This window comes from Schistocerca gregaria, chromosome 8, assembly GCF_023897955.1.
Source record: "Schistocerca gregaria isolate iqSchGreg1 chromosome 8, iqSchGreg1.2, whole genome shotgun sequence".
Taxonomy (NCBI): domain Eukaryota; kingdom Metazoa; phylum Arthropoda; class Insecta; order Orthoptera; family Acrididae; genus Schistocerca; species Schistocerca gregaria.
In genome coordinates this window covers 472,833,982-472,852,739 of record NC_064927.1, presented here as the reverse complement: position 1 = coordinate 472,852,739, position 18,758 = coordinate 472,833,982, and the positions used below count along the sequence as shown (strand labels likewise).

Sequence of the window (18,758 nt, the reverse complement as noted above, 5' to 3'; positions counted from 1 at the left end):
ATAGTTTGGACAAGAAGAGAATAGAAGCTTTCGAAATGTGGTGCTGCAGAAGAATGCTGAAGGTTAGATGGGTAGATCACATAACTAATGAGGAAGTATTGAATAGGATTGGGGAGAAGAGAAGTTTGTGGCACAACTTGACCAGAAGAAGGGATCGGTTGGTAGGACATATTCTGAGGCATCAAGGTATCACCAATTTAGTATTGGGGGGCAGCGTGGAGGGTAAAAATCGTAGAGGGAGACCAAGAAATGACTACACTACGCAGATTCAGAAGGATGTAGGTTGCAGTGGGTACTGGGAGATGAAGAGGCTTGCACAGGATAGAGTAGCATGGAGAGCTGCATCAAACCAGTCTCAGGACTGAAGACCACAACAACAACAACTAATAGTACCAAGGCTAACGATCCCCTGTTCATGCCGCTGCTTCAACGAAGGAACTGTTGTGAAAACATTTTCAAAAAACAGACAGATAGACGCCTTGCCAAGCGTCAACTACACCTGAGGACGCTCCAAAAGCTCTTTTTATAACCCCAAGTCTGTAGTTTGATTGGCAGCCTTATATTACTCAGTGGGAATTATACCAAATGCTTCGTTGAGTTTGTTTGCCAGAGTTCTTATTTTGAACAATCTATAACAGGCAGGGACTGTAGCAGTAAGCAAATTGCTGTTATCACTGAGATGAGTAAGTTTTCTCATCTTGAGCGTCAAGCGCTAAATAGTCGGTTTTTGAGGACCATGTGTACACAGTGTTGCATTCCTGCAACATAGCAATAATTTCACTTTTATACGGAAAACGGTATAATTTTCCAAGTATATCTACTAGAATCTATAAAATGGATGCATACCTCTTAAATACGGTGCCGAGTTCAGTTATATATAATACTTCTTTCGGATTTTTCGCGTTTCCAAAACTGCTGACCTCAGATACATGCATCCTTGGAAAACAACTGACGAATACTCGCAGCACAGATTTGAATGGTATCCTGCAGAACAACATGACGGCACAGAGGGCTAAGGTCGCCTGTTCTCACGGTGTCTGATTTTTTGCGAGGCTTCACCTATGTCGCTCCCTTCCATTACCTTCGGGTAAACTCCAACGCCGATTGGCAAGCACAGTGAATGTCGTAATTCCAGACATGCTCGCAAAAATATGTGACGAATGTAATTATCCCCTGGATGTTTTTTGTGCGTCCGGTGAAGGGCAGTTTGAAGGTTTGTGAAAACTTTGATCCAAAACACCATTGTTAAACCTACATCGAGGTTGTGCGTCCATGAGTGTAAAAGGTATACATCTGAAAATTAAAAATAAACACTGTGGCCCCTTTTGTAATTTAAAATTTATACAAAATTTCTATCTTCAAGCAAGAAGAAGATTTAGTTTCATCAAATCGGACGAATATTTTTGAAACACTTCGAAATTAATTCGCTGCGCCGCGACGGGACTCGAATCCGCATTTCCTGTTTATGGCGAGCGGTAGCCTTAACAATTTTGGCTATCCGTGCACGCTTCCCGGACCGACCCAAACTTCCGTATGTTACACTGCCCACATCTTAGCCAACTAAATTTATCCCCTAATGCTGGCAGCATTACTTGGATTACTGCAGCAGGGAGAACGAGACAACGAAGAAATGAGACCAATGTTGTTATCATTGTGTGACCGCCTAGGCTTGTAATACTTACCTGCATGTCTGAAAGAGCAGGCACTGTTTGACTATCCACTGCTGTGCGAAATATTTTCGAAATTAATCTGCTGACGGCGAATTCCTTGACATCACCCGTATTTGGTATATATCTGCTACGATCCGTCAAAAAATTTCGTATGGCGTTATTGTGTAGTAGATCTATATCTAAAACAGCTGACGTCAAGGAATTCGCAGTCAGAGAATTAATTTAGAAAATACACGTATGAGCCAAAGCATTATGATCACTACCAAAAGCGACGCTGGATAGCACATCGTTGGTCGTACATTGTTGAACATGGAGCTCAGCTGCAGATCACCCTTATGCGTTCACACGTTGATCCAACGCAATCATCAGTTATTACTGCAGTGTGCAGGAGACCATCGAGATTCGACCGCCGATCAAAGGAAACGTGTCAGCTCTTCAGGTGAATCACATTTTTGCTACACTAGGTCGATGGTCGCCACAAACGCCGATGGACGGCGGCTCGAAACGTGCTGATGGGAACAGTATTAAGCTATGGGAGACATTCTCCTGCGCTTGCCTGGACCTGTGGTAAGAATCGAAGACACGCTGACAGCTAGAAATCGTCTGCATCACTTCATGTTGGATGTCTTCCTCGACGGCGATGTCATCTTTCACATAACAATTGTCTGTGTATCGGAGCCAGAACTGTGTTACACTGGTTTGAGCAGCATTATAGTACTATGCTATACTACGTCGTGTGACGAGGGCCTTCCGTCGGGTAGACCGCTCGCCTGGTGCAAGTCTTTCGATTTGACGCCACTTTGGCGACTTGCACGTCGATGGGGATGAACACACAACACCCAGTCCCTGAGCGGAGAAAATCTCCGACATAGCCGGGAATCAAACCCGAGCCCTTAGGATTGACAGTCTGTCGCTTGACCACTCAGCTACCGGGGGCGGACAGCATTATAGTGAGCTCCATTATAGTGAACTCAAGTTGATGTCTCGGCGACCAAATTCGCGTGATGTAAATCCTGTGGATCCCATCTGGGTCGCTATCAAGCGCCATCATCGCGTACGAAAATCAATGTGCCGTTATTTACGCGAATTACACGACCTATTCGTAGACATCTAATGCCAGATAGCTTCACAAACCTACAAATAAACTGTCGGATCGCTGATACGCATAATCAGCGATGTATTTCGTTCCAAAGACGGGCCGACAAGCTATTAAGCTTGGCTCATCAGTGTATTTCGCACAGATGTAGATCGTCAAACAGTGTCTATTCTTTAAGATATGTAAGTAAGTATTTTTGAAACATCCTGTGTATTTTTTCCAAGACATTTATACCAAGGAGCACGTGCCTCGCACGCGCTAGTCATTGAAGACTTGCAACCACATGAAAAATTTATTCCCTACTATTGCATCTTTATCTCAAGATACTCAGATTTAGACCCTAGGAAGCCTGTAAAATTTTTGAGTCTGAATTTGGGCCATTCTGTACTTGAAAGAAACTCTCTGAGATAGAGATTTTGATACCAGTGGAGGATGTAGGGACGTTGCCGAACGGCTACCGTCAAGACGACGCCCGTCTTGAAGATGGAGAGTGTAGGACATTCTTTTAATTCGTTCTTTATCTCTTTCTGTGCAGCTAGCGACATGAGCGAGCGTGCGGAAGTGCGTAAGCAGTTGCGTCTCGCACTCGGTGACGCGTACTTCGGGGAAGTGCTGTACAGGGAAGTGCCGCATAGACTGTGATGCAAGTGTCGCCTCGGCTAGATCCGGAAGCGGAGGGCGACGGAAGGAGTCGCCACGAGTTCAACGTCCTGCTGGTGACTTCCCAGATCTTCCGTCGCCGCCTCACTAATCTCCCCGAATACCCGGCCGAGATTGGACCGGCTGCTGTTTAAAAATACAGCGCGTGGCCACGCAGCCCCACTGGTAGGTGGCAGGAGGGGGAGGGGGAGGGGCAGGGGGGACACGCCGCGGGTCATCGGAGTGCACGAGTTTCGGGAACGGCCCTTCCTCCCTCCGGTACCAGCGTCCCCGTGGCGTCCCGCGAACTTTGCCTAGTATTCCCACTACCACCACATTCCACTCTTGGAGCTTCGTTTGGCACTTACTGACGGTGTTTCTCACAATCTAAAAGTTGCAGCCCGCCTTTTATCCTGATATAAATGTGATGCACCTTAAACACTTTGACGGACCAAACTGGAACTCCAGTGTTACGTGCCTGTGGCTTATGTCGATTGAAATTTCAAGGCTAGCTTGTTTTCAGTGCAGAGAGAGCCATTTCTACAGATGGACTAATGGCTTGAAGGGTGTTAGGGAATAAGAGACTCTTACGTGAAGAAATGAAGAAGAATTGCATTATATGCTGAATGGAATGAACAATATAATGAGTACAGAATATGGATTTAGAGAAAATCGAAGAAAGACGAAGGTAATGAGAAGTAGCATAAACGGGAACAGCGAGAAACTTAATATCACGCTTGATGGTCACGAAGTAGATGAAGTTAAGGAATTCTGTTACCTAGGCAGCAAAATACCCAACGACGGACGGAGCAAGGAGGACACCAAAAGCAGACTAGCTTTGGAAAAAAGGTCATTCCTGGCCAAGACAAGTCTACTAGTATCAAACATAGGGCTTGAGTAAGAAATTTCCGACAATGTACGTCTGGAGCACAGCATTGTATGGTAGTGAAACATGGACTGTGGGAAAACCGGAACAGAAGATGGTTCAAATGGCTCTGAGCACTATGGGGCTTAACTTCTAAGATCATCAGTCCCCTAGGACTTAGAACTACTTAAACCTAACTAACTTAAGGACATCACACACATCCATGCCCGAGGCAGGATTCGAACCTGCGACCGTAGCGGTCGCGCGGTTCCAGACTGAAGTGCCTAGAACCACTCGGCCGTACCCTCCGGTGGAACAGAAGAGAATCGAAGTATTTGAGATGTGGTGCTACAGGCGAATGTTGAAAATGAGGTGGACTGATAAGGTAACGAATGAGGAGGTTCTGCACCGAGTCGGAGAGGAAAGGAATATGTGGAAAACTCTGATATGGAGTTCGAGATGATGATAGCTCATCTGTGAAGACATCAGGGAATAACTTCCATGGTATTTGAGGGAGCTCCAGAGGGCAAAAACTGTAGACGAAGACAGAGATTGGAATACATCCAGCAAATAATTGAGGACGTAGGTTGCAAGTGCTACTCTGAGATGAAGAGGTTGGCACAGGAGAGAAATTAGTGGCGAGCCGCGTCAAACCAGTTAGAAGACTGATGACCGCCCCCCCCCCCCACCCAAAAAAAAGCCATCTATTGGTGTTGCATACAAAACTGTAGACTGAACTACCCCCTGCAGCATGTACATCTCAGTTGGGTGATGAGAGCCTAAACATCATTGCGACAGGAATAGAAGGTGCAATAAACTCAAGAGCCGTCATTCAAGGTTAGATATGGCACTGACGCCGGCTCACTTCCTAACTGGTGGCAAAATAGTAACTATTCCATGTAGGACAGAACCAGCAACTAGAATGGGTCTTGCCAAGGAGTTCCGACGACAAACGGTCAACGAGGACATCTGGCGTAGGTGGAAAAATGAATATCTCCAGCTGCTAAAAAGCTACCACGAGGTGAAGGGATACCCCTCAAGAAGAAGGCCAAGAGTTGAAGTCGTTGTACTGCAGGAGGACATCAAACCACGGCATTTGTGGAAGAAAGCAGTGGTGGAAGAGGTGCGGCACGGCCGAGACGATAAAATAAGATGCACCATTCTCTGGCAGCCTGATGGCTCGAAGAAATGTCGACCAGTGCAGTTGCCCATCCCCTCGAGATGGGCCAGGGTGCGGGAAGGATGTAGGGAAATAAGAGACTCTTACGCCATGTGTTGGTGTTGTATCTGTAGACTGTGGTGCCTTCTGCAGCGCTTGAGACTGGAACTGTAATGCTGCTGCACTTCTGTATTGACAAATCAATACTTCGCGCCTCGTTTTACACTAGCGGATCCGCCTCCCGTGATATCTAGTACTTCGGTTCCACATTGTGTAAGGGTGTCCTGATGCTTTTGATCAGATAATGTACACGACAGTAGCATAAGGTTTCAGACCTCGAGAAACGGAAGAATAATGGGCTTTTGGTACTGTGCGGTGGTTGACCTAGGTGCGAGGGCGCAAGAAGGGATGGTGACGAGTCGTACCTGTGCTGGTGCCGTGATGCAGCGTGTGGTGAGGCACCCGGGAGCAGCCCCCGTCTCTGGTGCAGCGCAGTTCCAGCTCCAGTTGCAACAGCTGGAGACTGCCGCACGCCTCCACGTCCACGCCGCTGCTGCTGGAACGAGAGGACGCAACGTTACTGGAGGCTGCCGCCAACTGCGTAATAAGCGCAGCGTCTGCAGATGCGGCGCACTAGACTAACGAGATAAGTGGCAGACGATTGCTGGATTTCTCTGCTGCCAGCAATGTTTAATCGTACAGTGCGGGCACGCTGAAGGGACGCAACGAGTAGCGATCGGGTACTCGTTAGAAGTCGGAAGACTTACGTGGGGACCTTAAGCTCGTTTCGTTACAGGTTCGTTTAGTAAGCGTCTGAGAGATGCAGTGAAATCGCTGCGAGACAGGCGTTCTGCATCACGGTCTGGTCTTACTGCTCATGTTCCGAGAGTGCACGTGCCTAGAATATTCAACCAATGTATTGTTTCGTCCTAGATGCAAATTTCGTGAAAAGGCCATGAAGCTCAAATTGGATGGATTCGATCTCACTTGGAAGACTTACTGACAATAGTTCTTCATGCCAATGATTCGCGACTGGAATGGGAAAAGGGGAAAATGACTGTGGTGTATCAGGTACCCACCGCCTCACACTGTGATATGATTGCCGGAGTGTAGATGCAGATCTGAATGTATGCACTGACCCTCGTTTATTTTCTTCGTGTTTATGAAATTTTAAGGTTAGTGTCCAGATACCGAGTTTCTAAAGCGAAACAACGCAGTTTGCAATAAAACTAAAAAAAATCACATTTGAAGATGAGAATATTTCCGAGCGCTGTTAAGCATAAAACGTTACTGACGTATCAGTACACACGTAGGTAGGTAAATGCACAGCTTAATAGAATTTTAATCGTAAAGTAGTTGCTTCGAATGTCGCTAGCAGCACGTATTTCTTTTACTTTTACTTACGTTCCATATTTATTAAAAATGAAATTGCTACTTACCAAATCTTTAATTATATTTTTCTAATAAAAATAACATCTTTTTTTGTTAAACACTACTGGTATAAAAACGCTAGCATTATCATAAATAAAACCTGCGACAAGAATGCAAAATACCTAATAGAAAATCAAATACTTTTTTTTTATTTCTAGAGGCTGAACAGTATTATGGATGTAAATGTTTTTTCCAGTTTAACAAAAGAGTGTTTCGCATGTCTGTATGACATTTTTATTCTATTTTCGTATGACCAGTAATTAAATATAAAAACGTGTTATTTGTATTAAAATTATGGATCAGTATTTGTTAATTAACATTTCCATTTGTTAAAAAATGTGGAATTTAAGAAAAAATGAAAAAAGTAATTTCTTTTACAAGCGAGATGGGAACCAGTGATTTCGCTATTAAATTCCTCTCTCACTAAGCATTTAGCTACCGGCGAATGAATTGATAGGCCAAAAATATTTTGTACTTAACAGCGCTCGGAAATATTCTAGCCTTAAAAGACGATTTTTAGAGTTTTTCGAGATTTGCGTCATACTGCTGTATGAAGTTGTTTAGGCATTGACCTTCAAATCTTGTAAGAGCACCATTCGGCAAGATCCTCTTATTAGCTCTGGAAGAACACACAGTCATCTATTCATCGCCATCCGTTGTGAGATCTGGAAAATGTCTCATTCACGAAATACAACTGGCCCCGAAACGGAATCCTACCTGCGAGAGGTGCACTCGAGGGAAGATAAGTCTGGTAGTTCGCAGATTCCACGTGACATTAGTTGGTCGGTATCGGAAGCTGTGAGACTTTTCACACGCCCCTTTTATCCCGTTCTCGCAGCTTCCGTGGCATCGAGTAACGTCTCACGTGTGGTGTGCAAAGCAAATTACGTGACATGTCGCTACGAAGATTCACTCGGAAAAAGGCAACTGACTACAAAATCAATAATGAATGTTCTATAGCTACCAGACTGCTTTTATAAAGGTTCCGACATCCGACTACTGGCCTGGAACAACGCACATTGCTAACAGTTCATGCACCGCCTCCAACTTGCTCTTGGCAGTATCGTCAATAATCTCAAAAACAAAACAAGAATACAGTTTAAAGCCAGTAAGAAAAAGGTCTCACAAAAACACCACACTCAAATTTCTTTGAGAACGAATGGAATTTATTAATCTACAACTAAACAACGCCCAAGTCTGCTTCTACATCTACGTGCATACTCTGCAAATCACATTCAAGTGCCAGGCTTCGTTCACGTAACACCACCTTCAGCTAGATATAGGATTTGTATTCTGATATGCTGGTTGACTTGGTTGAGGTCATACTGCTCGACAACGATAGGCGTGCGTGGCAAGTTAGGCGATATGTTTCCCCGCAGATTTCAAAAAATGGCTCTAAGCACTATGGGACTTAAGGTCTGACGTCATCAGTCCCCTAGACTAAGAACTACTTAAACCTTACTAACCTAAGGACATCACACACATCGATGCCCGAGGCAGGATTCGAACTTGTGACCGTAGTAGCAGCGCGGTTCTGGACTGAGGCGCCTAGAACCGCTCGGTCACAGTTTCCGGCCCCGCAGATTTATTTGCAAGTAGTTTTATATATCACATGTCAGCATTAGACAGGAAGCTGAGATGTTTCTGTAACCTCGCACACTATCAACCCTCGCCTGCATTTGATTTTTTTCTCTGCTACGCCGAAAGAGGCACGATTATCTCCCAGATCATTTATGTAAATCAAAAGGAGTAATGGCTCTACCACGCTACCGGTGTGGCTATAAACGCCGGATGGGCGTGTATATCTGCCCACATACATCGCGTTACTAACATGCGTGTAACGGACAGCTACATTGACCATTCTGTCCACAGTCGGATCGTTCAACAATTCAGACACAATCTGGCGGTGCGATCGTTATTTGTTTTCTTTCTTGGAGTCGCTAGTTCCAGAATTTCTGCAGGAAATTAATGGCTATGGTAAGGGAGCAGATAAACAACTAGGGAACGTGAATTCTTTTCGTTTCGTTTTTCGGTCTCAAGGAAAGGGCGGTGAAACTCTGAAGAAACTGATACGACGCGAGAAGGTGCGCTGGAAATGCGAATATATTTTGTAAGACGTTAGAGTGTCATGAAATCGAGGAAAGACAGGCAATCTCCCTGTGGACAATATTTATGCATTGAATTAGGAACTTTGCTATTTGCTTTTGACAGTTGGCAGAGATTATTAACTTTGATGGTGAGAGGGCGTAAGTAATTTGATTTATAAGAACTGATTAACTATATAGTTAACGAACTTTTTTCCCTCGATTATAACCAACAATTTATTCATTTTTCTGCTATATTAACACTAATGCAATACCAAGGCATTTTCCATAACGCTCATTGCCAAGGGGGATTGGCGAAGGGGGTTGCTTTATGCCCATCCGAAAAAAAAGAAGCAAAATTCGTTAATTGTTGTTGAAATATACTAACAACATACTTTTTAAAGAGATACTGATATGTGAGTAGGGTCCAAAACCTGAAAATACCTTTTAGCACAGTATTAGCAATATCAACTCACTTTCAATAACGTGTGCTACCGACTTCACGACCACCACAAAAAAGTTTAAAAATGTAGCTTTCTTTCGTTGTTGTTCACTTTTACTCTCAACTACTTTTTGAAGAGATGTTGATGTGTAAATACGGTCCTGAACCTTGAAATATGGAATACGACATTCATTGGCGAAAGTGACATCTACTACTGAGAGTTAACATTTTGGGCTCAGTTTAACTGAAAAATTTAAAACGTATTTGGAACTTAGTAGAAGAATTAATTAAAAACAATAAATCCTTTTTTAGAATTTTAACATATAATGTAACTGACTAGATTACAATTTTTGCAAAAGGTGGGCACAAAGTACCCCCCTCCCCCTTGATATTGCGAGGGTTAAGCACAAAAGATATCAATACTTGTCCTCAGCAATTCACATTAAGATGACTTGCACAGCAGAAGGTCGCAGGATAGGACAAGAAACACCGCGTCATTAATTGCCGCCCACGGCAGAAACCTGGTGAACCATCATAAACAAAACGTTCGTTCTGCATTCACTGTGCCACGCTCTGTATCCTTCCTGCCTCTTTCTTATTTTCATGTCCATTACCCAGAACTCCGTCCTGATACTTGCTATGGACAATTGTGCATAGACTTGTTTAAATCCTTCCATAACGGTTTTTTCTTTATATTTCTGCTGCAAGCGAAATATATGTCTGTGTTGCACGATCACGTCGTAATCATTGGACTACAGCGCGCAGTTGAAGGTAGTGAATTGGCGAGTGATACACAGGGCCTTCCGCACGTCTTTAGTGTGCCAATCATACAGCTGGCAGCGGATTTTTTCTCAGTACTTTGAAGTAAGGAAACAATGGTCAGAAATGTATATTTAGTTCTCATTGACATAAATAACTTACAGCCTATAGGAATAAATTGAGCACATATCAGTTCATAGTAACGACTTCTAGAGTCAGTGTACGCACGTTTCTATCCATGGGCGATTAATTTCCTTCCGTTAGGATGACACGTGTAGCGAAACTTTTCTCTGTACATCCGTAAGGCATTTCCGATTGCAATTTGGTGCTGCAACCAGCATACGTTAAATGCCTGTCTGGAAGTTCCCGTAACTAGGAACGCTGTAACGAGTCATGTGCAATAAGTAGTAATAAACGCCATCGTATGCGCGTCGCAGTCGCTTAGGTACTGATTTTCAAGGTAGCGCTGTGAAACAAAGAGTTAACAGAGGACGTGTCGCACGCATTGCCCTTTCAAGATCTCGTTGTTGTTGCTGATGCTGCTGTGGCCTTCAGTCTGGAGACTGATTTGATACAGCTCTCCAGGCTCTATCCAGTGCAAGTCTCTGCACCTCCGCATAAGCACAACGACATACGTTCATTTGACCTGCTTACCGTAGTCAAGGCTCGCTTTTCCTCTATAATTCCTACCTCCCCATTCCCTCCGTTACCAAGTAAACTATTCCTTGGTGCCCAACAATTTATGTATCAAATTATTTCATCTTTCAAACAAGTTTTGGCATAAAGCTCTTTTCCCACCAGTTTGATTATGCACCTCTTCATTAATTACTGAATCTATCCGTCTGCCCTCCACCATTCCTCTGTAGACTGTCATTTCAAAATATTCTATTGTCTCGTTTTCTTTTCATCGCTGTTATCGCTGTTTGTCTACCACTTTTCACTTCCGTTTAACGCCACACGAAAAACAAATGCTTTCAGAAACGACTCCCCATTTTTTTTTTTTTTTTTTTACATTCGATGGTACCAAATTTCTCTTTTATAGAAAAACTTTCCTTGCTTCATTAAATTTCGGGTGTGTATCAGCATAAATTCGGCTTCTTGTTCTTCTAATATTTCGCCTGTACATCGTTCAGCCATTTTCAGAGCGATCCGAAAGCCTGATGCTCAGGCGTTCCCTCTGTCGTAACTTTGAGGAGCGCGCCAGTGCCCATGTGGCCACAGACACAAACGGCAAGTACAGTACAATGTGCACGGGTTATATCTGTGCCAGCGCAGTCGATTCACGCTGGCACGGCTGTGTGTCACTGTGAGCTGCATTTTGCGACGTCTTTGTAAGTTTATTACACAAAGCGCCGGATTCCATGACTTTTACAATCTGAAGCCGCTATCTCTGTTACTTAAATTCGCCGCCAAGCGAATTTCAATTACCCCTTTCGCAACCGCGCCTCAGAAAATTTCGACGTTTTCGTACAACGTAGATTGACCATATCAATAGTGTTCTGCTACAGCTGATATATTTTGCTGTAAGAGGCGGATGTACGTGCGGTGTTCGTAAGTCTTTCATGGACGGTACGAACCCAATGTATGAGAAGCCACACTGATAGCAGAGCTTGTAAATCCCAGCCTTCCAGAGCATCAAGTCATCTTTAACGGTACCGAAGAGTGCTGATGTCTTCATTGGAGGACAAAATCACTTACTGACCTAAGGACATCACACACACCCATGCCCGAGGCAGGATTCGAACCTGCGACCGTAGCAGTCCCGCGGTTCCGGACTGCAGCGCCAGAATCGCACGGCCACCGCGCCGGCAGCGGCTATTCCCCTTACCAGATACTTAAGGTGCTAAGGATGAAATCAAAAGTGGCCTTAAACAATGCAGAAGAAAAAGTAAATGGCTCTGAGCACTATGGGACTTAACTTCTAAGGTCATCAGTCCCCTATAACTTAGAGCTACTTAAACCTAACTAACCTAAGGAGATCACACACATCCATGCCCGAGGCAGGATTCGAACCTGCGACCGTATCGGTCGCGCGGTTCCAGACTGTAGCGCCTAGAACTGCTCGGCCACCCCGACCGGCTGCAGAAGAAGAAACAGGAAGATTTAAATCCACGCACAGGTGTAACCTGTAGTTATAGGAATTCTGTAAATCATAAGCAAGCTTCCCTTTACCAGCGGACCATTCATATGTAGCAATAACTTGAATCAAACTCCCATCGCTTCTGTGATACCTAGTGTGGGACACACGTCGCAATGTTCGTGAAAGGGTTCAACGGCAGACTCAAAGATGTATACACTCACACAGGCTGACGCTGTGAAATTGCAGCGATAGGAGTAGCACTTGTGAATGAAACATCGCCGAAATCAGCTGATCGCGTGTTATAAATGACAGTGACTGTAGAAAAGCCAAGGTGGAAAATGGAAATCTCTTTAAATAAATTTTCGGTTGTGACATCTGATAGGAAAACGCTTGAGGCGTACCTGGGCAGCTAGGGCGTCAACCTTTAACCCTGCGGGCTAACGCCCACAGAGCCGGTGAACTACAAAGAGGGGGAGGGCGGCGGCTGCGTGGGAGGTCGAAAGTGGTGCAGAGGCAGCACTGGTGCCGGCCACGTGGGCTGCAACACGTGCGCCGGCGGTCCGCGCTGGGGGGGCGCTGCGAGTTGTAAACAAACTGCCTCTGACTGGCGCCGAGTGGCGGGTCGCCACACGCAAAGTGCTTCCGTGCCGCCTAGAGGTGTGGGAGGGGAGGGGGCGAGGGCACGCTGGAGGTCTCTAAGTCACTTCGGTCGCCTAGCTAGTGTGGTGCCTCAAAACTGCCGAAGCAAGATATTGCGAATTCGCGTAATAGCCTGAAACTTTACGTCACAGAAGTGGACCCGTCTTAACAATGCAATTCGTTTTTTTCCCGAATTTTTCTCTTTTGCGTACAGATTTCACGTCTTGGATAGTTGTACCCGTAACTTCCATCGCCGTAAGAAACCGTTATTAACGGCGCCGTCAGACGTTGCTTCCTCCATACAGATGTGTGGAGTGTGCTATATGATTTTTTTTATTTTTTTTATTTTTTATTTTTTTTATTTTTTATTTATTTATTTATTTATTTATTTATTTTTTTTTTTTTTTTTGCTGTGATGCCAGGAACGTAGCTTGGAAATGCCTGAAGGTACAAAGTTAGCGAATACCTAAATCATGAAATAACATGATCATTTCAAAATAAAAGCAGGCTACACAAGAAAATTCTTGGACTAACAATTGTCTAGCGGTTCAGGCGCTCAGTCCGGAACCGTCGGACTGCTACGGTCGCAGGTTCGAATCCTGCCTCGGGCATGGATGTGTGTGATATCCTTAGGTTAGTTAGGTTTAAGTAGTTCTAAGTTCTATGGAACTGATGACCACAGATGTTAAGTCCCATAGTTCTCAAAGCCATTTGAACCATTTGAACTAACAATTGATCAAAAAGCAACCTGAAACCCTCACCAACAAACCACCCAAAAAGAAAGCCCACTATAGATTAAAACTTCTAAAGTTATTAACCGCCCTCCGAAACCTGCAACGGCATACATTTCGCATCGCTACCCATATCCAACTACCTTTTTCCACTCTTACATTGTACCGGCTCTTAAAGTTACCACAACCCCTCAGACGCCTGTAAAACCTTCACTTTTCCGTCATCACCCTCAAACTTCAGTCCCAACACCATATAGGCTCCCACGGCTTTCAGAACCCAACTGTCATGGACTGTGCGGCTGATCCCAGCGGAGGTTCGAGTCCTCCCTCGTGCATTGGTGTGTGTGTTTGTCCTTTGGATAATTTAGGTTATGTAGTGTGTAAGCTTAGGGACTGATGACCTTAGCAGTTAAGTCCCGTAAGATTTCCCACACACAGAGCCCAACTGTTGAGCATGTGTCAATTCATCACGCCTTCCCTTCGTCTAATGTGTCCTTTCCCAACGTAATTCCAATCACCTTCCCCTTCCAGACCATGAATTGATCTCTGAAGTCTATCTTTCCTACCAGAACCTTTCCTACCACGCCAAATGATGGTTCCAGCACACACCTGCCCATCCGCAATCCCTCTCTTCTTTTATTCTAACTTACCAGTGCCTTCCCACCAAAACATTTCACATCTTTTTCCATTTAATATCCTCCTCAGTACTTTATTCATTCCAAACCTTGTCTACAGTTACAAGGAGCTCGATCTGATCATATCATGCACTTAATAAAGTGAGTGATATCGTCATCATCTTATCGAAACCATCGTCACCTATTTTACCTTCAAAACTGCCCGTAAGGGACTGATAACCTTGTAGCTTAGTCCCTTGAATCTCAAATCAACCAATCAATCAGCTGCACGTACCGCTGTCGTTTTGTGCAGCCCACAGTACTTCTGTATCAGGAACGGTAGCCAGACAGGCGATAGTCGAATAATCGATATAGATTCCCTCTCAGAGCTTTGGGTGACTGCTAGCAAATGGAATCATACTGTAACAAATACAAGTGAGGATTGTCCAGGAGTTACACGGTATTTTTGGACTAAGATGTACCTTAATTCTGCCATACTTATCCAAGTGTCTTCACTCTTTCTTCGTAAAATTAGCGGTTCAGTTATACAGATTTTGGATGTCTCTGAGTTTATTCCGTTTATAGTACTTAATCTTTTTTTAAATGGTTCAGAAACGTTGCCTTATACACTATGATTCAACAACGGATACAACGGTAAGTTTGTACCGGCTATAGCACTTAACCTTTTGTAAACGTTGCCTTGTATAGTGTGCTTCACCATCGGAAACAACGAAGTCAACGGAAGATAACAAAATTGGAAGCGTGGAAGTAACAACTCCCTGTTATATACAGAAAAGCCAAAGAAAGAGATACACCTGCTTAATATGATCTAATTTCTGAAGTAGTGCTGGAGGGAATTGAGACCATGAATCTTGCAGGGCTGTCCATAAGTCCGGAAGAGTATGATGGGGTGGAGATCTCATGCTCAATAATGTTCATGTCTGGGAAGTTTGGTGGCCAGCGAAAGTAAACTCGGAAGAGTGTTCCTGGAGCCAGTCTGTAGCAATGCTGGATGTGTGGGGTCTTGCTGGACTTGGCCAAGTCCATCGGAATGCACAATGGACATGAATGGAAGCAGGTGATCAGACAGCGTCCTTACGTGCGTTTCACCTGTCAAAGTCGAATCTAGACGTATCAGGGGTCCCATATCACTCCAACTGCACAAGCCGCACGCTATTACAGAGCCTCCACCAGCTTGAACAGTCCCTTTGTGACATGCTAGGGTCCATCGACATGACGTTGTCTCCATACTCGTACACGTCCATCCGCTCGATACAATTTGGAACGAGACTCGTCCGACCAGGCAACATGTTTCCAGTTATCAACAGTCCAATGTGTTTATTGACGGGCCCAGGCGAGGCGTAAAGCTTTTGCGTCGTACAGTCATCAAGGGTACACGAGTGGGTCTTCGTCTCCGAAAGCCTATATCGATGAAGTTTCGTTGAATGGGTCGCACGCTGACACCTGTTGATGGCCCGGCATTGAAATCTGCAGCAATTTGCGGAAGGGGTGCATTTCTGTCAAGTTGAACGATTCTCCTCAGTCGTCGTTGGTCCTTTTCTTGCAGGATCTTTTCCCAACCGTAGCGATGTCGGAGATTTGATGTTCTACCGGATTCCTGATATTCACGGTACACTCGTGAAATGGAGAGACGAGTAAAGCCCCGCTTCATCGCCACCTCGGAGATGCTGTGTCGCAGCGCTCGTGCACCGACTATAACACCAAGTTCAAACTCACTTAAATCTTGATAACATGCTATTGTAGCAGCAGTAACCGATCTAACAACAGCGCCAAACACTTGTCTTATATAGGTGTTGCCGCCCGCAGGGCCTTATTCTGCCTCTTAACATATCTCTGTATTTGAATACGCATGGTTATACCAGTTTTTTTGGCGCTTCAGTGTATAACCCAGCTTTTGCTTAACATATGGAGCGTCGTGTAATGTGCTAAAGTAGTTTGATAAACAAAATCCGTACAACAGGGCTATGACATCTTCGTATTCTTTACCAGTTATTGTGTGATATTTTGACAGCGTGCTCCGCATCTCCAGAGTGAACTGGCACAACATTATCGTGTCATTTGGGGTTGCATAAAACGGAATCAATCGCGCGCGCTCGCACACACACACACACACACACACACACACACACACACACACACACACACACATTAGATTATAATTATGTTACACAGTTGTTTCACGTACATTTAACATATTTCACTCACATTTCATCCGTGTCTCTAGTGAATTTCGCCCTGCAGTTTCATCTGAATTTTGAGGAAACTTTTAAATGAGCCAGTAAGTGATCGTCGTTTCGAGAAAAAGGACAGTCGCTGACAACTGTCTGGTTCTCCGCTGTTTCACACCACGCGACCCAGGAGTGTACGCTGAATGTATTATCTGCGATATTTGGCCCGAAACATGCGGGCGAAATTATTGGCTCACTGCAGTGCTCATTCTCGTGATGTAGTTTATACACTGAACAAGGCGAACAAGAGGCAAATTGCGCTTCATGCTTCTAAAGTATTAAAAGTTAACTAATTACAGAAAGCAAATACCAAAAGGTCTTTTCGAACGCTTATGCACTTTAGCCCTCCTCACTGGTACACCCACCCCTAGCGGTAGCCGGGCCGTATTCCGCCCACAGCATTTTTATGCGAATATTGAGTCATGTATATACGAAATTTGGTTGAAATTGCTCCAGACGTTCCTGAGTTAATCTTCTACGTCAGGGGTCTCCAAACTTTTTAGTCCGCGGGCCACACTGACTCCTCCACGAAGTCATAAGGGCCAAGATCTACCTAGCGGGATTAAAGCGCCCTAGCACTCCGTGATCACCATAATGTAAGACTAAAGGAAAGATGAAATCACAAAAATCTAAGGTTGTGGCAATAGCTAGCACTGAAACGAACTAGGATTTTTATTTAATTGCATAATTTTGATTGGTGGACGAACCTGACCAAAATTCTGGCGTATTTTATTCTGGCACATTTCACCGACAAAAAAGTATGCCACTGCACATTCTTCACGAAAGCGTCCTGCAAAGTTAACGAAATCTCAAAATCATTGTTAGCAACGCTATTACTGCAAGACGTAATAGAGGTAGAGTATGTCATCGCATTGTTATTTCAAGCGGCGCAACAATAAATTTAGTTATGTAGTTTTGTAGCGAGTAGCAGAGCCAGAGCATATATTTGATAGTTCTGTTGCGTGATTGTGTCTATGTCGCGAGTGTTTCTCGATTTTTTTTAGTGTTTTATGCGCTGTGCTAGTAGGTGAGACGACGAAGTGTGGGACAATTCAAAGTTTGAATTCGAAGAGACAAGGAAAACCTGAAAATCGAAATACGTATAGCACGACTTGAGTATTTTTTCACTGTATTTTTTAGTGGAACTACAGTGTAATTGTGAGTATTTAATTAAGTAATTAAAGTACCTTAAAAATAAATTCATTACCTTTTGTGTAGGCAGAGTACTCCTTAGTTTTATTAGTATTAAATAGCACAATTTTTGCAGATATCGATGCAAATTCAAACGATATCAAGATATTTCAAAATCCCTTTGACGTCAATGTAGACGCGTTACCCGCTGAACTTCAGTTTGAAATTATTGATTTGCAATGTAGCGACTTTTGTAGAGAAGAACATTCAAAGTCAACATTACTGGAATGTTAGAAGTGTGTTATATCCACACAGTTTCCAAATTTACATAAATTTGCCTGTGGCTTTTTTTCCGCTTTCGGCAGCACATATTTGTGTGAAAAAACTTTCCTCAAAATGAAACATGCAAAAAGTATTTACAGATCAAAGTTAAGTAATGAGCATTTGATGTCGCTGATGATTATCTCTACCAGTAAACTTGATCCACAACTGGAGGTAATTATGAAAGGAACGTTACAGCTACATAAAAGTCACTAATTATAACTAAGATGTTAAATTTCTTTACGTGAATATTCTAACACTGTGAGTTTTCAAGATATAAATTAATTACAGTTATTTTTATACATCAGTTGCGACTAAAATATCCAATATGATTATGTACACCAGGTACTGTATTTTCTTTAAATTGCCTTTAGATAGTAATATTTTATTCGATTTACTGACTATGTGTATTTTGCAACGTACTCAAAAGAAAGTGAAACCTCGCTTAGGAAGCATCTCCCGTAATGATTGATTACTAAGGCTAGTCGCCGAAGTGGCGTCCATTTGAAAGACTTGCACCAGACCCGTGAGTAGAATAAAATACTAAGAATTTTTTACTTAAAATGTTTTCGCCAAACTAGTCTGTTAACCGTTCTTTTTTTTCGCTATCGCACGGAGAATGGTCGGTCTGTTTATTGTGGATAACCACAAGTTTAACCATGACTTTCCGCTTTGTGAAGATAGAGCTCCGACAATGTCGCGATGTATTGGTCGCGATAGGCCTCGAAACTCAATTGTTGGCAGGATAGGTACCCCCCCAAATATTTGGCGGGCCGGATACCGGGGATGTCCGGCCAGCTAACACGGGCCGGTTTGCCAGCCCTCGCGGGCGTTTCGGCCCGCGGGCC

General features: G+C 43.9%; 1 protein-coding gene across 2 annotated transcripts in view; it reads right to left on the bottom strand.

Annotated features, from left to right (window-relative positions):
- Positions 1 to 18,758, bottom strand: part of LOC126284297 (uncharacterized) — a 234,281-nt gene that overhangs the window by 49,442 nt on the left and 166,081 nt on the right. Inside the window, exon 2 of one of the 2 annotated variants that reach the window (XM_049983128.1) lies at positions 5,855 to 5,985. In XM_049983128.1, the coding sequence (XP_049839085.1) occupies positions 5,855 to 5,985 (131 nt within the window). The remainder of the gene's footprint in view (positions 1 to 5,854; positions 5,986 to 18,758) is intronic. The other variant, XM_049983129.1, reaches the window with a different exon arrangement.